Source organism: Hemibagrus wyckioides, linkage group LG01, assembly GCF_019097595.1.
Source record: "Hemibagrus wyckioides isolate EC202008001 linkage group LG01, SWU_Hwy_1.0, whole genome shotgun sequence".
In the NCBI taxonomy this organism is placed as follows: domain Eukaryota; kingdom Metazoa; phylum Chordata; class Actinopteri; order Siluriformes; family Bagridae; genus Hemibagrus; species Hemibagrus wyckioides.
Genome location: NC_080710.1, coordinates 18,285,310 through 18,311,776, shown reverse-complemented (window position 1 = coordinate 18,311,776; position 26,467 = coordinate 18,285,310). Strand labels below are relative to the sequence as shown.

Below are 26,467 nucleotides of genomic sequence, written 5' to 3'. Positions count from 1 at the left end.
AAAGTGGGAGAAAATGAGTCCAGTGGATAACTAGGCTGCTTTCTTTTGGAAGCAAGCCAACTAAGTTAGCTAGGTCATTTGAATTAAATCGTTGCCCTACTGATATGGAAGTATAAGATTAGGGTTACTACAATGAACAGAAGACCTTGTGATCATCTGTCTATAATACGAACAAGACACTTTCATTTTAACCCACTTAGTATATTTGAAGAAACTGATCACTACTGCCTCCAGTGATCATAAGAACTGAAGCGACCACATTTTTTATTGTCCTCCCATTTCAAATTACTAGTTTCAAATTACTCATCAACCATCAACAGTATTCTCTTTCAGTTTCTGTCTTCCTTGAATTATGAGACATAGCAGACTCATGAGTCCATTAATCTGTGAAAATGTGTTTGAATGATTCCTACTTGTGAAATATAAACAATGAAAACAATCGATTTAATTGGGCAGCAGTTACAGTTACACAACTTTACTGAAACAAATGTACATCGATCAGGCATAACATTATGAGCACTGATAGGTGATGTGAATAACACTGATTATCTCCTCATCATGGCACCTGTTAGTGGGTGGGATATATTAGGCAGCAAGTGAACATTTTGTCCTCAAAGTTTATGTGTTAGCAGCAGAAAAATGGGCAAGAGTAAGGATTTGAGTGAGTTTGACAAGGGCCAAATTGTGATGGCTAGACGACTGGATCAGGGCCGAAAAGGGGGACCAACACAACATTAGTAATGTTACACTATATTGCCAAAAGTATTCGCTCACCCATCCAAATAATCAGAATCAGGTGTTCCAATCACTTTCATGGCCACAGGTGTATAAAATCAAGCACCTAGGCATGCAGACTGTTTTTACAAACATTTGTGAAAGAATGGGTCGCTCTCAGGAGCTCAATTCCAGCGTGGAACTGTTATAGGATGCCACCTGTGCAACAAATCCAGTCGTGAAATTTCCTCGCTCCTAAATATTCCACAGTCAACTGTCAGCTGTATTATAAGAACGTGGAAGTGTTTGGGAACGACAGAAACTCAGCCACAAAGTGGTAGGCCACGTAAACTGACAGAGCGGGGTCAGCGGATGCTGAGGCGCATGGTGCGAAGAGGTCGCCAACTTTCTGCAGAATCAATCGCTACAGACCTCCAAACTTCATGTGGCCTTCAGATTAGCTCAAGAACAGTGCGCAGAGAGCTTCATGGAATGGGTTTCCATGGCCGAGCAGCTGCATCCAAGCCATACATCACCAAGTGCAATGCAAAGCGTCAGATGCAGTGGTGTAAAGCACGCCGCCACTGGACTCTAGAGCAGTGGAGACGCGTTCTCTGGAGTGACGAATCGCGCTTCTCCATCTGGCAATCTGATGGACGAGTCTGGGTTTGGCGGTTGCCAGGAGAACGGTACTTGTCTGACTGCATTGTGCCAAGTGTAAAGTTTGGTGGAGGGGGGATTATGGTGTGGGGTTGTTTTTCAGGAGCTGGGCTTGGCCCCTTAGTTCCAGTGAAAGGAACTCTGAATGCTTCAGCATACCAAGACATTTTGGACAATTCCCAACTTTGTGGGAACAGTTTGGGGATGACCCCTTCCTCTTCCATCATGACTGTGCACCAGTGACCAAAGCAAGGTCCATGGATGACAGAGTCTGGTGTGGATGAACTTGACTGGCCTGCACCTCAACCCGATAGAATACCTTTGGGACGAATTAGAGCGGAGACTGAGAGCCAGGCCTTCTCGTCCAACATCAGCGTGTGACCTCACAAATGCGCTTCTGGAAGAATGGTCAAAAATTCCCATAAACACACTCCTAAACCTTGTGGACAGCCTTCCCAGAAGAGTTGAAGCTGTTATAGCTGCAAAGGGTGGACCGACGTCATATTGAACCCTATGGATTAGGAATGGGATGTCACTTAAGTTCATATGCGAGTCAAGGCAGGTGAGCGAATACTTTTGGCAATATAGTGTATGTCTGATTGGTGTATATATATGTATGTACAGCCTAGAGATTAGGGGGGAAAACCCAGTCTTTTTCCGGTCTTCAACTGCCATGTTTGGTTGAGTCTGGACACACAAAAAACTCTTGTTCTTGGCTGACTGGGTTGGACTTCTTGATCATCTTCTGTTGTAGTCCATCCACCTCTGAGTTTGACGTGTTGTGCTTTCTAAGATGCTTTTCTGCTCACCAAGCTTGTAAAAAAGGACTCCTTGGAGTTACTATAGAAACTCAAACCCATTCAGAGTATGAGATGACATGGCTGTAATGCTCGACTTTAGTCTCTAGATGGCAGATTTGCTGATACATGTGTAATATTTTCTAGTACATGTTTTTGCTTTTATACCAAAACACAGTGAATGTTATCTTGTGTTCCTCATTTTCTCTCTCATGTGCAGCATAAAACAAAACATGTTCCGTATTTTACATCCATGTATTAAAATTGCAATACACGCACTGATAGTTCAGACAAGTGCTTTCAGTGAAATGATAAACAATGATTTTTATACATCTTTCTCATTAAACAGGCTATTACATTAAAGTTAAGTCATCAGAATCATTACCATTGCTTAATATTAATACTCATTAATATTGCTTTGTATTTGTATAACAAGGTTTTTACATGCACTTTAGTCATGGAATTAAATCCCTGAATCAAACAGAAATAGGCTTTAAAAGAATTATAATATTTATTATGTACTCTTTGTATCTTCTTAAAGTTCATGTTCCACTAATTTGATCTTGAGGTGTATACCATTGAGAGATCTGAGCACTAGTCGTGGGATCATCTTTGGAGTATGTTCTGGGTCTTTGATGAGAACATACTTCCTCAGCGTCAGAGCCACGGCTACTTTCATCTCATTCATTGCAAAATTCTGGCCAATGCAGTTTCTAAATTGAATAAGGATAAAATAATAAACAGAATAAAATCAATGGAAATAAACAGTTTACTAGATATTTATGTATAAAGCTGCTTAAGAGTACTCTTAAAAGGACTAGTGGTTAGGAGTATTTCAGAGGCATGTAAAGAGTAGTAGTAACAGTATGGAGAGACAAACATGACATGTCATTCATCTGTCACTCTTGACCTGTGAACTCATGGCTAAAATATTAAGCACTGACAGTTCCATCTTAAACCATATTTGAACATGAAGAGCAAGAGTAATACTAGCATAATAATACTAGCAATTAGTAACCCCCACCATCTTCAAGCAATTTTATTATACTGGCTAATCAATTTAAAGACAAGACCTTATGCTGTCTTTAATTATTACCAACCTGTATAATCAATTAAAGGGTTTATATTTGGCACCAGTAGAACTTGTATTTGAACAGTTAAGAGGATGAATCTTTGAAGATGGCTGCAAATGGATGTCCTCAGTGAAAGTGGCATTAACTCAAATATCATTATGACTGTAACTTATTAACTGTGGGATAGTAATTTTATTTTACACAAATATAATTGATTATGATGATGATGGTGATTATTATTATTATTGTTGTTGTTGTTTTGTAAACATACGCCAGAACTTAACTCAGGTATGATTCTTGGGCAAAAATACATTAAGTGTGAATATTTATATATGTAAAAATTCAAACTGTTAAAACTGAAATGTCAGTGTCTGCTGCAATAAGATATCAATAAGAACTCTTGTAGATACACACCTTGGTCCGGCTGAGAAAGGCACAAAGGCATGGGGGGATCTCTTAGCAGTGTTTTCTGGCAGAAATCTCAGGGGATCAAACACCTGCAAACCACAGAATATTTCACTCCCATGATGTAGGAAAGACTGAAATAGTTTATGTTTACATAGGTTGGGAAAATGTTATCACAAAGCTTGATAATGAAGACTGTAGAAGATTCTAACACCCTGCTTGTCAGGCTGTGATTTTTTACCTTTGGATTCTCCCAAACTGTAGGGTTGTGATGAATTCCGTAAATACTGATTCCAATAACACAACCTATGGAAAAGATAAAACCACTTAATGGCATGGGTCACCTAGTGCTATTTCTCAAAAAATATACCTTTATGACTGAGCCATTCTCATGGTGCGTGCAACTGGTCATAGAAACTTTAAGTGTGATATATTATGTGTTGCACTGGACCAAGATCAATCAGGTGACAACAGCAAATGCAAAATATGATGGTTAAAATGCTGAAGAGTAGCTTAACATAAAACTAAACATTTTAACAACTATTAATTACAAAGTATTATTAGTATAAAATTAATTTATATATATATATATATATATATATATATATATATATATATATATATATATATAGATATAATACTTAATAATTTATATGTAAAAAGAAGTCACATCATGAAGCCTACCTGCAGGAACTGCTCTTCCATCAAAAAAAGTAATTGGCTGGGCCAATTTTCGTCCCATTCCCGGGACAGGAGGGTACATACGGAGGGATTCCTTAATGCACATTGTGGTGTATGGTATTTTACTGAGGTCTTCCCTAAAATCCACACAGTTGATCGGAGACTTAAATAAACACCGTGAAAAAGATTTAAAAACAAAAACACCAAAAACATTAAACAAACAAATAAAAACCCAGAAAAGAATTTGTTCGCTAAAAGGAGACTGTCTGGAACTAAGTTCAGTAAGAGGTATCTGATCCAGACTACTAAGTACAGATAACCTATAAATGTAAGCATTTTGCTTAGAACAATCCCCCTTCTAATATAGCTTATTATCAGTATAATAACTATACCACTCGATAGTATCCTTTCCCATTAGCACTTGCTGTATCTCCTCTCTGCATTTTTGCTGATGTTCAGGATTGCAGGCCATGCTGTAGAAGATCCAGGAGATGCCACTGGCAGTAGTGTCGTGTCCCTCAAACATAAAAGTGTCCACCTCTGCTCGGATGTCTTCATCTGACAAGCCCTGCTGCTGCTCATCCTACACATGTGGGAAAAAAACAGTAACACTCTTTCCCAGATAATAATAAGTGCTTTACATATAAAATATATTGACTACTTCTTTAAATAAAACAATCTATAATCATTAACCACAAATATGAGAATTCATTCTTATCACAAAAGGAATATTGACAGCATACTATATACTTGGACATACTTTCTCCCCCCAGTCAGTGTACCAGTCTGCAGTGCTAACTGCCAAAATAACTCCAGGGATAGCAGGCATGGGATTGATAATACTTCAGAGATACCATGAGGGATGCAGGACTGGGAACTCAGAGCTTGTGGCTTAACTCTTTTTACCAGAGGCCAAAAATTTCTGCCTGTAATAAGTGGTGGAGGTGGTGGTCTTGGTGTTCTGCACTGGGTTCAGCACTGAACACAGTGGTGCTTAATGGCTCATATGAAAGTAAACAGTCAGGGCTTTTTTTCACACAAATGTTTATATCTTCAAAACAAATGGTGATATTAAACCCATTTCTGCTTTTATGGATAAAATTTTGATGAAAAAAAAATTGACCATAGAGGGTGTAGCTTCAACCACAAAAAATCTGTGTAAGGTTGTTGAACAGAGATAAAAACATTTCATCTTGAAAGCCAAAAATGTCATGACTAATTTTATATCAAACTTGTGGCAATAAAAATTTTTATTTCTTTAAATATCTGATCTGAAATAAAGATCTGATTGAAAATAAGTTCATTTGCATTCTGCTGGCAGAATGGAAAGCCAGTGTACTGGTAAAGGGTTAACATGAAAGCACCACTGTGTGGCAAGGAAAATGATAAAAGAATTGCATTTGGTTGAACTTGGAAGAAATTAAAGCCCCTTCTCAATGGACTTCTACAGTGCTGAACCTCAAAATCACTTTTCTAAATTGAAACCTAAATATTCATTTTTTTAAAACTGAATAATAAATATTAATTTATTTTAAATATAAATATTTTCTTAAATATTTAAATAGTTTTGTCAAAATAGCAAGTAGCATATTCTGCATGCAGTCACAGAACTATGTCTGCAAATATAGTGATTGACCCAGATTGATAAAAAATAAAAATAAAATAATTATAAAATAATAAAAATAAAAATTGCCCTGAAAAACAGTGAGCATCAATGGCCCAGTGTTTTAAATTAAGTAGCCCTGCATTCAATGTAGCTAAAAGATATTTGTAGCATATATTATGGCTTACTCATCAGTAATGATAAAACAGAAACCAGAAGGTAGTGGTGATGACATACACGAGCACATAGAAGAATATCAAGAAAGTCAAAATATCTCTTCTCCTGAGCATCATCCTGGTTCTTCTTCTTCTTATTTAAAATTTCTCTTCTCTGTCTTATGACTTCCTCTGTAAGGTTAAAAGGCCAGATATTAATATGTTCCATTGATTGTGGTCTCCAACAGTCTGAACAATTGCATTCACTTTTACCTGTATGGGTGTGTGCAATTTTGCATGCTCTTCTGTATCTATAGCCATGTGGACTCAGGTGAAAGACGATGTCATTGTGATATGGAAAGACACGAAATCGTAGGTTCACCAGGTTGCACAGTTCATACACTGCCTTTATGTATGGGTTGGACCTGTTAAAAGGAGAGTGCTGTGATTATTACTAAATGATATATATATATTCATATTAATTATGTTCAGCCAAGTTTCTTGTATTTAACCCACCTCTCAGTCTGACAGTTGCTTTGGCAGCTAAATGCACACTTCATTATGCTGTCCAATGTCATCAGACTAACATGCTGAAAAAGTTCAAAGGTCTGGCCTGTTTTTGCATACACTTCCCAGTTGTCCTTTGAAAAAGAGTGATTATTTAAAAAACACACTGGCTGCACGAATCAAGCAGATAGAAGTCTAAATGTCATGTAAAAACTTAACCCATAGATAACAAATTAGAGACAAACTCACCAGCATAACCTTTGCTGAATCTGCCATTAGGTTCACGTAAGGCTTCAAGATATCATAATGGAAGCCTGGTGTGAGAAGTCGTCTGTGGCGAAACCATTTCTGTCCATCAGTAACAAGTAAACCTTGTCCTGAAGAGACAGAATTAAGTTAAAAGTTTTTACACTGAATTTCATTCGACATTTTTATTCTCTGTAATTATTGTACTTTGTACATGTAAATGTAAGTCTCTTGTTTAACATTACCTATCCAAGGAATGAGAAATCTATATCCAAAGTCATCCTTTGGTCCTGTGCAACAAGAATACGAAACAGAACGTCTCTGTGAACATGATATATCTAGACTAATTTAACAAATCATATAGGCTGTTGTTTCATTTAGTTAAAGAAATACATGTTCACCTGTTGTTGCCAGTATGGGCTTGACATAAGATGGGTGATGGACAAAAAGAAATAAAATATCTGGGCTAAACTGTATTGGGAAAGCAAATGGATATTGTTCTCCCCATTTGGGTATCCTGTCTAAGTCTGATCCATCTTCCTTGAACTGTAAAACAACATGGTCAATCTTAAACAAATATTGTTAGTAAGAAATTTAAAGTACTGAATCTACATATTCTGCATCTTCTGAGACAATCTTAACAAAAAGGATTCCTCAAGGGTTTTTGAATGAACTTTGACTGAGATTCAAGAAGAAGAAGAAGAAGAAGAAATTATGCAGTAAATCAATAAAATGAACAGACAAAGGGTTGGATTTGTTGCTCAGAGTTTCTATGCAAGAGAAGCGGGTAAGGAATTAAGCGCTGTAATAGCGTACTAGGTCAAAGCCCACTGTGTGTCTTTTCTGTTTGCAAACCATTCAGCTGTATTAAAAGAACCTGTGAAATACTATTATATATTGTATAAGGCTACAACGACAATATTTTCACGCCTATGTTGGCATTTCGACACATTATTAATAGTGGTTTATGTTGCATTGTATATGCCAAACTGTCAACTTTTTAGCTGCAAAAGCGAAACATTTTACTTTGTATTTAAGCTTATTATATTTGCTCTTACCTCTGGAACGTGTCCAAGAAGCCAGTGACCAGGAGGTCCAGGAAACTGCTCTAAGGCACGTATCCAGCGCTTTCTCCTAATCGACCATTTAATCAGTACTGCTGAAATGTAGATAATGCACACGACTGCGAAGACATGATAGAAGCGAAAGGCTTCCAAGTTAAACGGTGTTAGTTTCGCGACATAGTTAAAGAGCTCCATATTTCGCCTACCAACACCCTGCTGTTGTTAGTGTGAGTGCGCGGAGGTCAAACACACACACACAACACACACACACACACAGATCGATCAGCGAAAACTACAGCGTGACCCCTGCGAAACAGATTTGAAGCAGTGACGCTAATATTTGTGATTTGCGAATAAGTATGTGTTTTTTCACATTGCATCAGTAGTGGGGATAAAGGTGATAATTACGGGAGCCCAAAGCCCACCCATCCACCCATCTTTTGTACTGCTTATCTTGCACAGGGTTGAAGGGAACCTGGAGCTCATTGCTGGGTACAATTGTGCGCACACTCACACTACAATGTCTTTGGTGAAAGAAACTAGAGTTCACCCGAGCCACATAGCAAATAGTTATGTTTGCATATACCACACAAGGTAGGAATTGAATCCCCAACTTTGGAGGTGTCAGGTAAACAAGTCACCATTAAACCACAGAGACATGCTGAAACAAACAAAAAAATAACATACACTTGCTTGAACTGAAACATAATTACAACAACACTACTAAACTACTAAATAGTGAAGAAATGTGTTTTAGTTTCCCAATTGTCCAGCTTAGTCCACTGTCCATAGGTTGTGTGATTGCAGTGAGCCCAGCTGAGTTGCACCGTTACATGAAAAAAATCAGGATTTTAAAAACTGCAGCATAAAAGGAGAGATCAGTAGAGAATAGACCCAGGGCTCATTTAAAAGAAAGCCAACTAAGTTAGCTAGGTCATTTCTGCTGCAAGATATGTTTATGCTAAGTATATTAGTTATCAGGTATATGCTTAAGGAGCTCTTGAACACGTATTGGGTTTAATTATTTTTTTTGGCCCTAGCATGAATATAAATAGAAAACTGAAATGAAGTAGATGGGTAAATGAATGAGTAATGATATAAAGCTCCATTTTTGTGTCCTTCTGGACTTATCCAAACACTATATGTATTAATTTCATGCTGGACATTATACTGTGTGGGAAGACAGAAAATGATGAGATCCAAATCCAAAGCTCAGTGTGAAACTGCATTTGAAAAAGAGCAGTGAATCTGCCACAAATGCACTTCTCAAGCGAGTAGTTTAGTATTAACCAACTTCAGTGAACTTTGTCACTTGTCACTTGTAATTGTAGTATTAGTGATTTGGCAGTATATAATTAGGGTTACTACAATGCAGAGTAAACTTTCATTTGTGACACACAATAAGTGCCCATGAATCCCAAGTCTATAATATGAACAAGATATTTATTTTTATTTTTAAATAGTACTACTTGGGAGAAACCCAGACATTTGCCACCGCTGATCATCAGAACTGAAGGGACCACTGAGCTTTTATGGTTTATTTTCAAATTTCCTTAAAGTTCATATTACTACTGTTAAATCACTCAACAGCATTCTTTTACAGGTTTTGTCATTGAATCATGAAAGATCAATACAGAGTTCAACACCGCATACAAGAGGAGAAGGAAACGTTACTTCAATTATTCAACTTATTCCGATTATATATTTACTATTTATTTGTTGCTTTGCTTGTATAAAATCCACTGCATATGTGCTTATGAAACATAAACTGTATTTAAAAACAGAAAAATAATGATTAGCTCATTAGATAGAAATAATTATTTAACAAATAAGATGACATGTCTGTAATGCTTGACTTCAGACACTAGATGACAGCAAGACCACACATAATAATGCATGATGGTTTTTAAGTATTTTACAGTTCACTCCTGCTGAGCATGTCAGAACATTTTTACAAGAACATTGCAATCATTTTTGCTTTGGTTTCACAAAACACAGTACATTTTCTCTTCTATTTCTGATTTTGTGTCTTATGTGCAGCAGAAAACAAAATATGTTGCATGTTACATCCATGCATTAAAAATTGCAGTACACCACACTTCCAGACAGGTGCTATGAAGTGTTAAAAAACATGAACAGTGATTTCATATACATCTTTCTTATTCATCTTTCTAATTTTTTAATCAAAGAGAATTATTAGAAGTGCATTAATATTGCTTACTATTTGTATGATGAGGTTTTTACATGCACTTTAGTTATGGAATTTAATTCATGAATTTGGCAAATATAATTAAAAATATATGTATATTTATTATGTACTCTTTGTATCTTCTTAAAGTTCATGTTCCACTAATTTGATCTTGAGGTGTATACCATTGAGAGATCTGAGCACTAATCGAGGGATCATCTTTGGAATATGGTCTGGATCTTTGATGAGAACATACTTCCTCAGCGTCAGAGCCACGGCCACTTTCATCTCATTCATAGCAAAGTTCTGGCCAATGCAGTTTCTAAATTGAATAAGGATAAAATAATAAACAGAATAAGTTCAATGAAAATAGGCTGGACAGGTATGTATAAAGCTGCTTAAGAGTACTCTTAAATGAATTAGTGTTTAGGAGTTTTTAGATGCATGTAAAAAGTAGCAAAAGGTGGCAGAACTAAGAGAAACATGACATGCACAGGCAATTATATGGTGATTTTCTGGCTAAAGCACCTATTGCAAAAGGTAGAGGCCAGTTCATATACAATACATCTGATCAAGACCTTGCTTCTAACAGCAGGGCACAAGAGATGTGGAAACTCTCTGCCAGTTTGGCCAAATCACAGCATCAGGTATGGCTGGCACAGTCTGCACTGTCAAAATTATGCAAAATGACCCTGCAAGGTCCACCCTGGTCTGTGGCCAAAGGAGCCTAGAGTGGAGAGGTTTTTGAATCACAAAACCAGCATAATAGCACAGACCAGCCAAGTAGCCCTACTGGACTGGCTAGGACCAAGCCAATGCCAATGCGCCAATGTGGTCATCATATAACTGAGCTGCATGTGATACTCTGGCTGCTTTGTTTATTTGATCTGATAGCTGTAATTCATGTTAAAGTTGTATGCCTTAAATAAACTGCTACTCTTTGCTAAAGATGTTTTTTAAAGGAAGTAGACTTTGATTATTAGGAGCCTTTCTCAGAAGCTTTACACAAACTAAATTAAGATAACTTGGTAAAAACATTGTGTATACATTTTAGTTTAAAAAAAGATAGCAATGAAAACACCCGTAGATGCAAACCTTGGTCCAGCTGAGAAAGGCACAAAGGCATGGGGTGATCTCTTAGCAGTGTTTTCTGGCAGAAATCTCAGGGGATCAAACACCTGCACAAACACAGAAAAATGTTACCAGTGAATGTTGATCAGGAAGGTTAGAACAGTTTCTAAAACCCTGATTTTACAGAGGCAGAATCTGCCAAATTCTACAGAATGTATACCTTTGGATTCTCCCAAACTGTAGGGTTGTGATGAATTCCATAAATACTGATTCCAATAGCACAACCTATGGAAAAGATAAAACCACTTAATGTCATGGGACAGCTAGTGCTATATCTCAAGAAATATACCTTTATCTAGTAGGCCACATTATCAGAAAATGTACCTGCAGGAGCTGTTCTTCCATCAAAAAAAGTGATAGGTTTGCTCAACATTCGTCCAATTTCTGGAACAGGAGGGTACATACGGAGGGATTCCTTAATGCACATTGTGGTGTATGGTATTTTACTGAGGTCCTCCCTAAAATCCACAAAATCAGATAGAGACACAAATAAACACCCAGATGAAAACAACAGAAAAGAATCAGTGTGCTAAATGTGGACTGCTGGGGATTGATGAGTTCAGTAAGAGGTAATTGATCCAGACTACTATGAACAGATTATATATAAATATAAGCCTTTTGCTTAGAATAATAAAGATTAATATTAGTATCATAACGATAATAACTGTACCATTCGATAGTATCCTTTCCCATTAGCACTTGCTGAATCTCTTCTCTGCACTTCTGCTGGTGCTCAGGATTGCAGGCCATGCTGTAGAATATCCAGGAGATGCCACTGGCAGTAGTGTCGTGTCCCTCAAACATAAAAGTGTCCACCTCTGCTCGGATGGCTTCATCTGACAAGCCCTGCTGCTGCTCATCCTACACATGCAGAAACAAAACAAACAAACTCTCTTTCCAAGATAGTAATAATAATAATAATAATAATAATAATAATAATAATAATAATAATAATTATTATTATTATTATTATTATTATTATTATGACACTTTTTAAGTTTTTTATTTTTATAGAAAAATAAAAAAAAAATATTTTCTATATAATGCAGTCTTTGAAGAAGCTACGAATGAACAAGCAGAATCAAACTATCACTTTGGCTTCAACTACATGTAAAGATTGGCCCTGTGTTATCCCTAGGAGCATGTGAGTGCTGTGTTCTGTGAGTGTGTGTGTGCATGTATGTGTGTGTGTGTGTGTGCCACACTCCAGCAACATCAGCCAAATCCAAAATATTACTGGGTTTACCACTGGTAAACAAACTTGATAACATTTTCTATCCCAGATAATAATAATAATAATAATAATAATAATAATAATAATAATAATAATAATAATAACTATTATTATACACATGAAAGCACTTCACACCACTTATGATAAGACACATGAATAAAACAACCTATCCAAATAAAAGGAATATTTACAGTTTACTTTATAGTAATATAACCTCCACCAAAAAAATGACAGATTCTGCAAGTATGATTTTGTATAGAATGCAGTCTTTGAAGAAGCAAAGAAACACTTTGACTCCAGCTACATGTAAATACTGGCCCTGTGTTATCCCTGGGAGCATGTCTGTTGTGCTGTGAGTGTGTTTATAAGTGTGTGTTTGATACACTCCAGCAATATCAGCATAGATCCAAAATATTATTGGGTTTACCACTGGTATTTTTTGCCCAGCAACAGTGGGCCCACAGTGACCCGTCAACAGCCCAGTGCTTTAAATTAAGTAGCCCTGCATTCACTGTAACCAAATGATATTTGTAGCACATATTAGTTCAGTTGATCATTAATCAGTGATGATAAAAGAGAAAACAGAAGGCAGTGGTGATGACATACACGAGCACAGAGAAGGATGTCAAGAAAGTCTAAATATCTCTTCTTCTGAGCATCATCCTGGTTCTTCTTATTATTATTTAAAATTTCTCTTCTCTGTCTTATGACTTCATCTGTAAGGTTAAAAGGCCAGATATTAATATGTTCCATTGATTGCGGCCTCAAACAGTCTGAACAATTGCATTCACTTTTACCTGTATGGGTGTGTGCAATTTTGCATGCTCTTCTGTATCTATAGCCATGTGGACTCAGGTGAAAGATGATGTCATTGTTATACGGAAAGATACGAAATCGTAGGTTCACCAGGTTGCACAGCTCATACACTGCCTTTATGTATGGGTTGGACCTGTTGAAAGGAGAGTGCTGTGATTAATACTACTTGACATATATCCATATTAATTATATTAAATTAATTATATATTAATATTAAATGTTCAGCCAAGTTTCTTGTATTTAACCCACCTCTCAGTCTGACAGTTACTTTGGCAGCTAAATGCACACTTCATTATGCTGTCCAATGTCATCAGACTAACATGCTGAAAAAGTTCAAAGGTCTGCCCTGTTTTTGCATACACTTCCCACTTGTCCTTTGGGAAAGAGTGATTATTAGAAAACATACAGTTTGCACAAATTGAGCAGGTAAAAATCTAAATCTCATGACACAATTTAACTCATAGCTAACAAATCTAAAATAAACTTACCAGCATAACATTGGCTGAATCTGTCATTATGTTCACATAAGGCTTCAAAATATCATAATGGAATCCTGGTGTGAGAAGTCGTCTGTGGTGAAACCATTTCTGTCCATCTGTAACAAGTAAACCTTCTCCTGAAGAAACAGAATAGTTGCCTGAAGTACAGATACCACTTTTAATAACTGCTTAGTTATAATATTATGGCTGTATTCATATGATGAAGTTGAAATAGCAAAAAAAATGTGAGGCACTCCAGTATGTATAAAGATTACTGTGGTTAATAAAATGGAATTTGAAACACTGAAGTTAATGACAAAATTATGCAATTACAATTAATTAAATTCTATAATGTCTGCCTTTTTTTACAGTGAATTACATCAGATATTTCTAGTCCATGTAATTAGTGTAATATGTAAATGTCACTAACATTACCTATCCAAGGGATGAGAAATCTATATCCAAAATCATCCTTTGGTCCTGTGCAACAAAAACACAAAACAGAAGTTCTATGTGAACATGATGTCTATCAAATGACAAATTGAATGAATCATAAAGACTATAGATTCATTTAAGTATACTGTAAACAAATGACACATTCACCTGTTGTTGCCAGTATGGGCTTGACATAAGATGGATGATGGACAAACAGAAAGATAATATCTGGGCTAAACTGCATTGGGAAAGCAAAAGGATATTGTTCTCCCCATTTGGGTATCTTCTCTAAATCTGTTCCATCTTGCTTAAACTGCAAAAAATGTGGTCAAGCTTAAACAAATGTTGATAGTAAAAAAAATCTGAAGTACAAAGTTATTGACCTGGAAAGAAGAGAAGTGAAGTGAAGGATAAGTTACAACATGACCACATGACAGCTTAAATTTCCCCTTCACCAATTTATTCTGATTTAATAATATATATATATATATATTATTAAATCAGAATAAATATAATATATATATATATATATATATATATATATATATATATATATATATATATATATACAATATAAACTATGATATTATGTCAGTATAAACATTTATTAACTTATCAATAAATTAAAAAAAAGCTTATAAATAACAACATGAAGCAAAGGTGGTTTGTTTATAGTTACTTATTTACTTTCTCACTTACCTATTAAATAATTGTGTGTCTGTGTCTTTGAATTATTTTAGGCATACATGATCCTTTGTATCATTGACAGAACAGCAGCAGGTTTCTAATGCTGCAGTAAATACAATCATTAGAAAGGGAACTGAGTTTATACGGCTGCACATAATAGTATAGCTATTAATAGTATGGCATGTTCTAACACAGCGTTACAGATTACCCCCAGAGCACAACTGAGACTGGAATCTGACTACTGAACCCTGCAGGCTATATAAGTATAATTTACTTATATATATAAATTGCCTCGTTTTAAATTAACACTAAGCACAAAGCCGAAAATCTTTTAACTGCAGAATCCAAACATTTTAGTTTGAATTAAGTCCATTATACTCCTACCTCTGGAACGTGTCCAAGAAGCCAGTGACCAGGAGGTCCAGGAAACTGCTCTAAGGCACGTATCCACTGCTTTCTCTTAATCGACCATTTAATCAGTACTGCTGAAATGTAGATAATGCACACGACTGCGAAGACATGATAGAAGCGAAACGCTTCCAAGTTAAACGGTGTTAGTTTCGCGAAATAGTTAAAGAGCTCCATATTTCGCCTACCAACACCCTGCTGTTGTTGGTGTGAGTGCGCGCAGATTAAACACACACACACACACACAGAGAACACACACACACACACGCACAGAACACACACACACACACACAGAACACACACAGACACGCACACACACACACACACAGATCGATCAGCGAAAACTACAGCGTGACCCCTGCGGAACAGATTTGAAGCAGTGATTTGTGAATGAGTATGTGTTTTTTCACTTTGCATCAGTAGTGAGTATAAAGGTGATAAGTACAGGAGGCCAAAGACCATCCATCCATCCACCCATCTTTTCTACTGCTCTTCTTGCACATGGTCAAAGGGTACCTGGAGCTCATCGCAGGGCACTTGTGTGTAACATCCATTGCTGGGTACAACTGCGCGCACACTCACACTACAATGTCTTTGGTGGACGAAACTAGAGTTCACCCGAACCACATAGCAAATAGTTATGTTTGCATATACCACACAAGGTAGGAATTGAATCCCCAACTTTGTGTCCTTCTGGACTTATCTAAACACTATATATATTAATTTCATGCTGTACATTATACTGTGTGGGAAGACGGAACATGATGAGATCCAAATCCAAAGCTCAGTGTAAAACTGCATTTGAAAAAGAGCAGTGAATCTGCCACAAATGCACTTCTCAAGCCAGTAGTTTAGTATTAACCAACTTCAGTGAACCTTGTCACTTGTCCCATTATTGTTAGTAATTGTATTAGTGATTTGGCAGTACAGTATATAATTAGGGTTACTACAATGCAGAGTAAACTTTGGTTTGTGACAGACAATAAGTGCCCATGAATCCTAAGTCTATAATATGAACAAGATATTTTTTTTAATTTTTAAATAGTACTACTTATTTGGGAGAAACACAGACATTCATATTACTACTGTTAAATCACTCATCAACAGCATTCTTTTACAGGTTTTTTCATTTAATCATGAAAGATCAATAGATCTTTCAATAGATCAAAAGAGTTTAACACCACATACAAGAGGAGAAGGAAAAGTTACAACCCAGCCAGGCATAATTTGTCCTCAATTATTCCTGTTATATATTTACTATTTATTTGTTGCTTGCCTTGTTTACAATCTACTGCATATGTACTTATGAAACATAAACTGCAAAAATATTTTGCATTTAAAAATAGAAAAATAACGATTAGATCATTAGATAGAAATAATTATTCAACACGAGGTGACATGTCTGTAATGATTGACTTCAGACACTAGATGACAGCAAGACCACACATAATAATGCATGATGGTTTTTAAGTATTTTACAGTTCACTCCTGCTGAGCATGTCAGAACATTTTTACTAGGGCATTTCAGTCATTTTTGCTTTGGTATCACAAACACAGTACATTTTCTCTTCCATTTCTGATTTTGTGTCTTATGTGCAGCAGAAAACAAAATATGTTGCATGTTACATCCATGCATTCAAAATTGCAATACACCACACTTTCAGACAGGTGCTATGAAGTGTTACAAAACATGAACAGTGATTTCATATACATCTTTCTATTTTTTTAATCCAAAAGAATTATTAAAAGCGCATTAATATTGCTTACTATTTGTATGATGAGGTTTTTACATGCACTTTAGTTATGGAATTTAATTCATGAATTTGGCAAATATAATTAAAAAATGCATGTATATTTATTATGTACTCTTTGTATCTTCTTGAAGTTCATCTTCCACTAATTTGATCTTGAGGTGTATACCATTGAGAGATCTGAGCACTAATCGAGGGATCATCTTTGGAATATGGTCTGGATCTTTGATGAGAACATACTTCCTCAGCGTCAGAGCCACAACCACTTTCATCTCATTCATAGCAAAGTTCTGGCCAATGCAATTTCTAAATTGAATAAGGATAAAATAATAAACAGAATAAGATCAATGGAAATAAACAGTCTGGACAGGTATGTATAAAGCTGCTTAAGAGTACTCTTAAATGAATTAGTGTTTAGGACTTTTTAGATGTATGTAAAAAGTAGCAAAAGGTGGCAGAACTAAGAGAAACATGACATGCACAGGCAATTAAATGGTGATTTTCTGGCTAAAGCACCTATTGCAAAAGGTAGAGGCCAGTTCATATACAATACATCTGATCAAGACCTTGCTTCTAACAGCAGGGCACAAGAGATGTGGAAACTCTCTGCCAGTTTGGCCAAATCACAGCATCAGGTATGGCTGGCACAGTCTGCACTTTCAAATTCATGCAAAATGACCCTGCAAGGTCCACCCTGGTCTGTGGCCAAAGGAGCCTAGAGTGGAGAGGTTTTTGAATCACAAAACCAGCATAATCGCACAGACCAGCCAAGTAGCCCTACTGGACTGGCTAGGACCATGAAAATGCTCCAATGTGGTCATCATTTAACTGAGCTGCATGTGATACTCTGGCTGCTTTGTTTATTTGATCTGATAGCTGTAATTCATGTAAAAGGTTTATGCCTTAAATAAACTGCTACTCTTAAAATGTTAAAAGAGGCTAAAAATGTTTTTCACAAGAAGTATACTTTGATTATTAGAAGCCTTTCCCAGAAGCTTTACACAAAATAAATTATGATAACGTGGTAAAAAACATTTTAGTTAAAAAATAAAACTGTTAAAATGTAAATATCAGTGTCTGCTGCAACAAGATAGCAATGAAAACACCCGTAGATGCAAACCTTGGGCCAGCTGAGAAAGGCACAAAGGCATGGGGTGATCTCTTAGCAGTGTTTTCTGGCAGAAATCTCAGGGGATCAAACACCTGCACAAACACAGAAAAATGTTACCAGTGAATGTTGATCATGAAGGTTAGAACAGTTTCTAAAACCCTGATTTTCTACAGATTTTATACCTTCGGATTCTCCCAAACTGTAGGGTTTTGATGAATTCCATAAATATTGATTCCAATAACACAACCTATGGAAAAGATAAAACCACTTAATGTCATGGGACATCTAGTGCTATATCTCATGGAATATACCTTTATGACTGAACCATTCTCATGGTGCATGCAACCAACATTAACTTGGTTAATGTTTCACCAGACTACCTCTTACATAACGTACATGTACAGTAGGTATGCATTTATGTGTGATATAATTTTTGTTAAATGATCAATAAGGTGACAATTACAATAACAACTGCAAAATATGGTGGCAAACATTGCAGCTGTAGAGCTATATTTGATGAATTTAAAATGATAAAAATGAAAAAGATATAAAATACAAAACTATAATTAAACAATTGTTTAATGTTAAATAGAATTGTTCATATTTCTAGAAAATATGCAGTAAGTATCATGAGTATGCTTTCTTTCCTAAATTATGAGAGTGGAGCAAAGACAATCCTAAAGTTAAATTATTATAGGATACTAGATTATAGTCCCTTGCAAACTAATTCCAATGAAAATGTCTACAAGGCTACAGTTCCCTATTTTTACAATTACCTTAAATCTAGTAGGTCATATTATCATCAAGAGAAAAAATATACCTGCAGGAGCTGTTCTTCCATCAAAAAAAGTAATAGGTTTGCTCAACATTCGTCCAATTTCTGGAACAGGAGGGTACATACGGAGGGATTCCTTAATGCACATTGTGGTGTATGGTATTTTACTGAGGTCCTCCCTAAAATCCACACAGTTGATCAGAGACTTAAATAAACAACATGAAAAAGATTTAAAAACAAAAACACCAAAAACATTAAACAAACAAATAAAAACCCAGAAAAGAATTTGTGCGCTAAAAGGAGACTGTCTGGAACTAAGTTCAGTAAGAGGTATCTGATCCAGACTACTAAGTACAGATAACCTATAAATGTAAGCATTTTGCTTAGAACAATCCCCTTTCTAATATAGCTTATTATCAGTATAATAACTATACCACTCGATAGTATCCTATCCCATTAGCACTTGCTGTATCTCCTCTCTGCATTTTTGCTGATGTTCAGGATTGCAGGCCATGCTGTAGAAGATCCAGGAGATGCCACTGGCAGTAGTGTCGTGTCCCTCAAACATAAAAGTGTCCACCTCTGTTCGGATGGCTTCATCTGACAAGCCCTGCTGCTGCTCATCCTACACATGTGGGAAAAAAACAGTAACACTCTTTCCCAGATAATAATAATAATAATAATAATAATAATAATAATAACAATAATAGTAACTGGAATTCTTACACTTTTTATTTTGGTTAAAAATCTCAAAGTGCTTTACATATAAAATATATTGACTATTTCTTATAACGCACATAAATAAAACAATCTATAATCATTAACCACATATATGAAAATTCATTCTTATCATAAAAGGAATATTGACAGCATACTATATACTTGGACATACTTTCTCCCCCCAGTCAGTGTACCAGTCTGCAGTGTTAACTGCCAAAATAACTCCAGCGATAGCAGGCATGGGATTGATAATACTTTGGAGATACCATGAGGGATGCAGGACTGGGAACTCAGGGCTTGTGGCTTTTTTTACCAGATGCCAAAAATTTCTGCCTGTAATAAGTGGTGGAGGTGGTGGTCTTGGTGTTCTGCACTGGGTTCAGCACTGAACACAGTGGTGCTTAATGGCTCATATGAAAGTAAACAGTCAGGGCTTTAAACATCTGCAGTATTTCTGTTCCAATGTTCCAAATAAATTCACATAAATGTTCCAAATATACAAAAACTTGTTTTTTTTCACACAAATGTTTATATCTTCAAAACAAATGGTGATATTAAACCCATTTCTGCTTTTACAGATAAAATTTTGATTAAAAAAATTGACTATAGAGGGTGTAGCTTCAACCACAAAAAATCTGTGTAAGGTTGTTGAACAGAGATAAAAACATTTCATCTTGAAAGCCAAAAATGTCATGACTAATTTTATATCAAACTTGTGGTGATAAAATATTAAATTTCTTTACACTGATTGAAAATAAGTTCATTTGCATTCTGCTGGCAGAATGGAAAGCCAGTGTACTGGTAAAGGGTTAACATGAAAGCACCACTGTGTGGCAAGGAAAATGATAAAAGAATTGCATTTGGTTGAACTTGGAAGAAATTAAAGCCCCTTCTCAATGGACTTCTACAGTGCTGAACCTCAAAATCACTTTTCTAAATTAAAACCTAAATATTCATTTTTAAAACTGAATCATTAATATTAACTTATTTTAAATATAAATATTTTCTTAAATATTTAAATAGTTTTGTCAAAATAGCAAGTAGCATATTCTGCATGCAGTCACAGAACTATGTCTGCAAATGTAGTGAGGTGATCTGAGGGCCACCAGATTGACCCTGACTTTGACTTTGAATGACCCAATATACTGCAGGGCACTAACTGCAATGGAAGGTTCCTGGTTGCCTGCTAACCTGGACAAAACCTTGGGCCAGATGCCATTTCCAATTGGCAGTGAGGGCTTTTTGTGTGACTTTGAAGTAATGGTGCACTATGTGTTCCACTGCAGCAGTCCACCGTTCCTCCTCCTGCTCTGCAAATATGGGTGCAGGATAGCTAAATTTGCACTCAAATGGTGACACCGCTAGTGAGGAGTGTTAGAGGTGCTGTGGGTGTACTTCACCCACAACAAGTTTTGCACGTGAGATATTGATTCATTGGAAGAAGCCAGGCACCTGAAAGAATGCTCCAAATCCTGCTTGAATCATTCAGTTTGGCCATCGGATTCCAACACTGGATAGGTTCAAAAAACCTATGGGGCAGCAGCATCTGGGCCTTTCATTTGGAAAATAACTCTTGGAATATCCCAGTTATCTTGGGACATTGGGGATAGGTCTATTGATTCCAACATGGAAGTGGGGCGAGTATGCCTTTGAGTGTAAATCTAAGTATCTATCTTCCTGAGCCCCAACCCGAAACGGAGATATTAGAGCAGACAAAGCATGGATTATGTCCTTGAAGCCAAGGAAACCCAAGCACGATGCAGCTCAGGTACTCAAATCACATAGAAAACCAACCATTCTAATTGGCCTAATTGAAGCATGGTGAGTGTCGTTTAGGGTGGTTATTGGTTCTGAGCTTAATGGTCTTTTGGCCAAAAGCAGAGTCTGGTATTATATCGGGGAGTGGGCCTGCTGGCAAGTGTTTTTCTACACAAATGTGTGTAGGTGATCAAGGAGGAGGAAAAAGGAGCAATCACTTTCCTTCAGTCTGCATGTAAAGACTTGCCCTGTATTATCCCTGGGAGCATGTTTGTTGTGTTTGTGTGTGTGTACCACACTGCAGCAACATCAGACTAGATATAAAAATTGCCCTGAAAAACAGTGAGCATCAATGGCCCAGTGCTTTAAATTAAGTAGCCCTGCATTCAATGTAGCCAAAAGATATTTGTAGCATATATTATGGCTTACTCATCAGTAATGACAAAACAGAAACCAGAAGGCAGTGGTGATGACATACACAAGCACATAGAAGAATATCAAGAAAGTCAAAATATCTCTTCTCCTGAGCATCATCCTGGTTCTTCTTCTTCTTATTATTTAAAATTTCTCTTCTCTGTCTTATGACTTCCTCTGTAAGGTTAAAAGGCCAGATATTAATATGTTCCATTGATTGTGGCCTCCAACAGTCTGAACAATTGCATTCACTTTTACCTGTATGGGTGTGTGCAATTTTGCATGCTCTTCTGTATCTGTAGCCATGTGGACTCAGGTGAAAGATGATGTCATTGCGATATGGAAAGACACGAAATCATAGGTTCACCAGATTGCACAATTCATACACTGCCTTTATGTATGGGTTGGTCCTGCTGAAAGGAGAGTGCTGTGATTATTACTAGATAATATACAGTGAGGGAAAAAATTATTTGATCCCCTGTTAATTTTTTATGTTTTCCCACTGACAAGGAAATGATCAGTCTGTAATTTTAATGGTAGGTGTATTTGAACAGTGAGAGGCAGAATAAAAACAAAAAAATCCAGAAAAACGCATTTCAGAAAAGTTATACATTAATTTGCATTTTAATGAGTGAAATAAGTATTTGATCCCCTATCAATCAGAAAGATTTCTGGCTCCCAGGTGTCTTTTATACAGGTAACGAGCTGAGATTACAGTAGAAGCAGTCTCGGGGAGTGCTCTTAATCTCAGCTCGTTACCTGTATGAAAGACACATGTCCACAGAAGGAAGCAATCAATCAGATTCCAAACTCTCCATCATGGCTAAGACCAAAGAGCTGTCCATGGATGTCAGGGACAAGATTGTAGACCTACACAAGGCTGGAATGAGCTACAAGACCATCGCCAAGCAGCTTGGTGAGAAGGTGACAACAGTTGGTGCGATTATTCCCAAATGGAAGAAACACCTCATGGAGTTTCAGTGATCATGAGAACAGCGAGGAATCAGCCCAGAATTACACTGGAGGATTTTGTCAATGATCTCAAGGCAGCTGGGACCATAGTCACCAAGAAAACAATTGGTAACACACTATACCGTGACTTAAATCCAGTAGTGCCCGCAAGGTCCCCCTGCTAAAGAAAGCACATGTACAGGCTCATCTGAAGTTTGCCAGTGAACATCTGAATGATTCAGAGGTCATGTGGTCAAATGAGACCAAAATCCAGCTCTTTGGCATCAACTCAACTCGCCGTGTTTGGAGGGAATGCTGCCTATGACTCCAAGAAGACCATCCCCACCGTCATGGAGGTGGAAACATTATGCTTTGGGGGTATTTTTCTGCTAAGGAGACAGGACAACCGCACCGCATCAAAGGGACAATGGACGGAGACATGAACCGTCAAATCTTGAGTGAGAACCTCCTTCCCTCAGCCAGGGCATTGAAAATTGGTTGTGGATGGATATTCCAGCCTGACAATGACCCAAAACACACGGCCAAGGGAACAAAGGAGTGGTTCAAAAAGAAGCACATTAAGGTCCTGTAGTGGCCTAGCCAGTCTCCAGACCTTAATCCCATAGAAAATCTGTGGAGAGAGCTGAAGGGTCAGCCACAAAACCTTAATGACTTGGAGAGGATCTGCAAAGAGGAGTGGGCCCAAATTCCTTGAGATGTGAGATGTGTGCAAACCTGGTGGCCAACTACAAGAAATGTCTGATGTCTGTGATTGCCAACAAGGGTTTGCCACCAAGTACTAAGTCATGTTTTGCAAAGGGGTCAAATACTTATTTCACTCAATAAAATGCAAATCAATGTATAACTTTTTTGAAATGTGTTTTTCTGGATTTTTTTGTTGTTATTCTGTCTCTCACTGTTCAGATAAACCTACCATTAAAATTACAGACTGATCATTTCTTTGTCAGTGGGCAAACGTACAAAATCAGCAGGGGATCAAATAATTTTTTCCCTCACTGTATATATTTATATTAATTATGTTCAGCCAAGTTTCTTGTATTTAACCCACCTCTCAGTCTGACAGCTGCTTTGGCAGCTAAATGCACACTTCATTATGCTGTCCAGTGTCATCAGACTAACATGCTGAAAATGTTCAAAGGTTTGCCCTGTTCTTGCATACACTTCCCACTTGTCCTTTGAAAAAGATTGATTATTTAAAAAACACACTGGTTGCACGAATCGAGCAGATAAAATTCTAAATGTCATGTAAAAACTTAACCCATAGATAACAAATTAAAGACAAACTCACCAACATAACCTTTGCTGAATCTGCCATTAGGTTCACGTAAGGCTTCAAGATATCATAATGGAAGCCTGGTGTGAGAAGTCGTCTGTGGCGAAACCATTTCTGTCCATCAGTAACAAGTAAACCTTGTCCTGAAGAGACAGAATTAAGTTAAAAGTTTTTACACTGAATTTCATTCGACATTTTTATTCTCTGTAATTATTGTACTTTGTACATGTAAATGTAAGTCTCTTGTTTAACATTACCTATCCAAGGAATGAGAAATCTATACCCAAAGTCATCCTTTGGTCCTGTGCAACAAGAATACGAAACAGAACGTCTCTGTGAACATGATATATCTAGACTAATTTAACAAATCATATAGGCTGTTGTTTCATTTAGTTAAAGAAATACATGTTCACCTGTTGTTGCCAGTATGGGCTTGACATAAGATGGGTGATGGACAAAAAGAAATAAAATATCTGGGCTTAACTGTACTGGGAAAGCAAATGGATATTGTTCTCCCCATTTGGGTATCCTGTCTAAGTCTGATCCAACTCCCTTGAACTGCAAAACAACATGGTCAATCTTAAACAAATGTTGTTAGTAAGAAATTTAAAGTACTGAATCTACATATTCTGCATCTTCTGAGACAATCTTAACAAAAAGGATTCCTCAAGGGTTTTTGAATGAACTTTGACTGAGATTCAAGAAGAAGAAAAAGAAGAAAAAGAAGAAGAAGAAGTAGTAGAAGTAGAAGAAGAAGAAGAAGAAGAAGAAGAAGAAATTATGCAGTAAATCAATAACATGAACAGACAAAGGGTTGGATTTGTTGCTCAGAGTTTCTATGCAAGAGAAGCGGGTAAGGAATTAAGCGCTGTAATAGCGTACTAGGTCAAAGCCCACTGTGTGTCTTCTGTTTGCAAACCATTCAGCTGTATTAAAAGAACCTGTGAAATACTATTATATATTGTATAAGGCTACAACGACAATATTTTCACGCCTATGTTGGCATTTCGACACATTATTAATAGTGGTTTATGTTGCATTGTGTATGCCAAACTGTCAACTTTTTAGCTGCAAAAGCGAAACATTTTACTTTGTATTTAAGCTTATTATATTTGCTCTTGCCTCTGTAACATATCCAAGAAGCCAGTGACCAGGAAGTCCAGGAAACTGCTCTAAGGCACGTATCCAGCGCTTTCTCCTAATCGACCATTTAATCAGTACTGCTGAAATGTAGATAATGCACACGACTGCGAAGACATGATAGAAGCGAAACGCTTCCAAGTTAAACGGTGTTAGTTTCGCGAAATAGTTAAAGAGCTCCAGATTTCGCCTACCAACACCCTGCTGTTGTTAGTGTGAGTGCGCGGAGGTCAAACACACACACACAACACACACACACACACACACACAGATCGATCAGCGAAAACTACAGCGTGACCCCTGCGAAACAGACATTCACATTGCATCAGTAGTGGGGATAAAGGTGATAATTACAGGAGCCCAAAGCCCACCCATCCATCCATCCGTCCATCCACCCATCTTTTGTACTGCTTATCTTGCACAGGGTTGAAGGGAACCTGGAGCTCATTGCTGGGTACAATTGTGCGCACACTCACACTACAATGTCTTTGGTGAAAGAAACTAGAGTTCACCCGAGCCACATAGCAAATAGTTGTTTGCATATACCACACAAGGTAGGAATTGAATCCCCAACTTTGGAGGTGTCAGGTAAACAAGTCACCATTAAACCACAGAGACATGCTGAAACAAACAAAAAAATAACATACACTTGCTTGAACTGAAACATAATTACAACAACACTACTAAACTACTAAATAGTGAAGAAATGTGTTTTAGTTTCCCAATTGTCCAGCTTAGTCCACTGTCCATAGGTTGTGTGATTGCAGTGAGCCCAGCTGAGTTGCACCGTTACATGAAAAATAATCAGGATTTTAAAAACTGCAGCATAAAAGGAGAGATCAGTAGAGAATAGACCCAGGGCTCATTTAAAAGAAAGCCAACTAAGTTAGCTAGGTCATTTTAGCTGCAAGATATGTATATGCTAAGTATATTAGTTATCAGGTATATGCTTAAGGAGCTCTTGAACATATATTGGGTTTAATGATTTTGTTGGCCCTAGCATGAATATAAATAGTAAACTGAAATAAGTAATTATGAAGTGGATGGGTAAATGAATGAGTAATGATATAAAGCTCCATCTTTGTGTCCTTCTGGACTTATCCAAACACTATATGTATTAATTTCATGCTGTACATTATACTGTGTGGGAAGACAGAAAATGATGAGATCCAAATCCAAAGCTCAGTGTGAAACTGCATTTGAAAAAGAGCAGTGAATCTGCCACAAATGCACTTCTCAAGCCAGTAGTTTAGTATTAACCAACTTCAGT

General features: G+C 36.9%; 2 protein-coding genes and 1 pseudogene across 6 annotated transcripts; all 3 read right to left on the bottom strand.

Moving 5' to 3' along the window:
- Positions 1-459: 459 nt before the first annotated feature.
- On the bottom strand, positions 460-8,176 carry LOC131352591 (cytochrome P450 4A7-like). Of its 2 annotated transcripts, none has more exons than XM_058388805.1 (12): positions 7,900-8,174; positions 7,243-7,387; positions 7,087-7,131; positions 6,845-6,972; positions 6,605-6,729; positions 6,362-6,513; positions 6,171-6,280; positions 4,723-4,913; positions 4,334-4,467; positions 3,891-3,955; positions 3,659-3,741; positions 460-2,884 (listed from the first exon to the last, which is right to left on the bottom strand). In XM_058388805.1, exons 1-12 carry the CDS (start codon positions 8,098-8,100, stop codon positions 2,707-2,709), a joined length of 1,557 nt encoding a protein of 518 aa, XP_058244788.1. In that variant the 5' UTR covers positions 8,101-8,174; the 3' UTR covers positions 460-2,706. The 2 variants fall into 2 exon arrangements, 1 of the variants encoding a protein (XP_058244788.1); XR_009204533.1 differs by having other exon boundaries at positions 2,745-2,884; positions 4,334-4,493; positions 7,900-8,176.
- Positions 8,177-9,415: 1,239 nt separating this feature from the next.
- On the bottom strand, positions 9,416-15,532 carry LOC131346273 (cytochrome P450 4A12B-like). Of its 4 annotated transcripts, none has more exons than XM_058381613.1 (13): positions 15,260-15,399; positions 14,888-14,978; positions 14,357-14,571; positions 14,189-14,233; positions 13,763-13,890; positions 13,524-13,648; positions 13,256-13,407; positions 13,065-13,174; positions 11,895-12,085; positions 11,549-11,682; positions 11,385-11,449; positions 11,189-11,271; positions 9,418-10,415 (listed from the first exon to the last, which is right to left on the bottom strand). In XM_058381613.1, exons 3-13 carry the CDS (start codon positions 14,430-14,432, stop codon positions 10,238-10,240), a joined length of 1,287 nt encoding a protein of 428 aa, XP_058237596.1. In that variant the 5' UTR covers positions 14,433-14,571; positions 14,888-14,978; positions 15,260-15,399; the 3' UTR covers positions 9,418-10,237. The 4 variants fall into 4 exon arrangements, with proteins under 4 accessions (XP_058236841.1, XP_058236038.1, XP_058237596.1 ...); XM_058382424.1 differs by having other exon boundaries at positions 14,357-14,501; XM_058380858.1 differs by lacking the exon at positions 14,888-14,978 and having other exon boundaries at positions 9,416-10,415; positions 13,763-13,869; positions 14,357-14,501; positions 15,260-15,532.
- Positions 15,533-16,468: 936 nt separating this feature from the next.
- Positions 16,469-25,407, bottom strand: LOC131351735 (cytochrome P450 4B1-like; annotated as a pseudogene).
- Between the last annotated feature and the right edge of the window lie 1,060 nt (positions 25,408-26,467).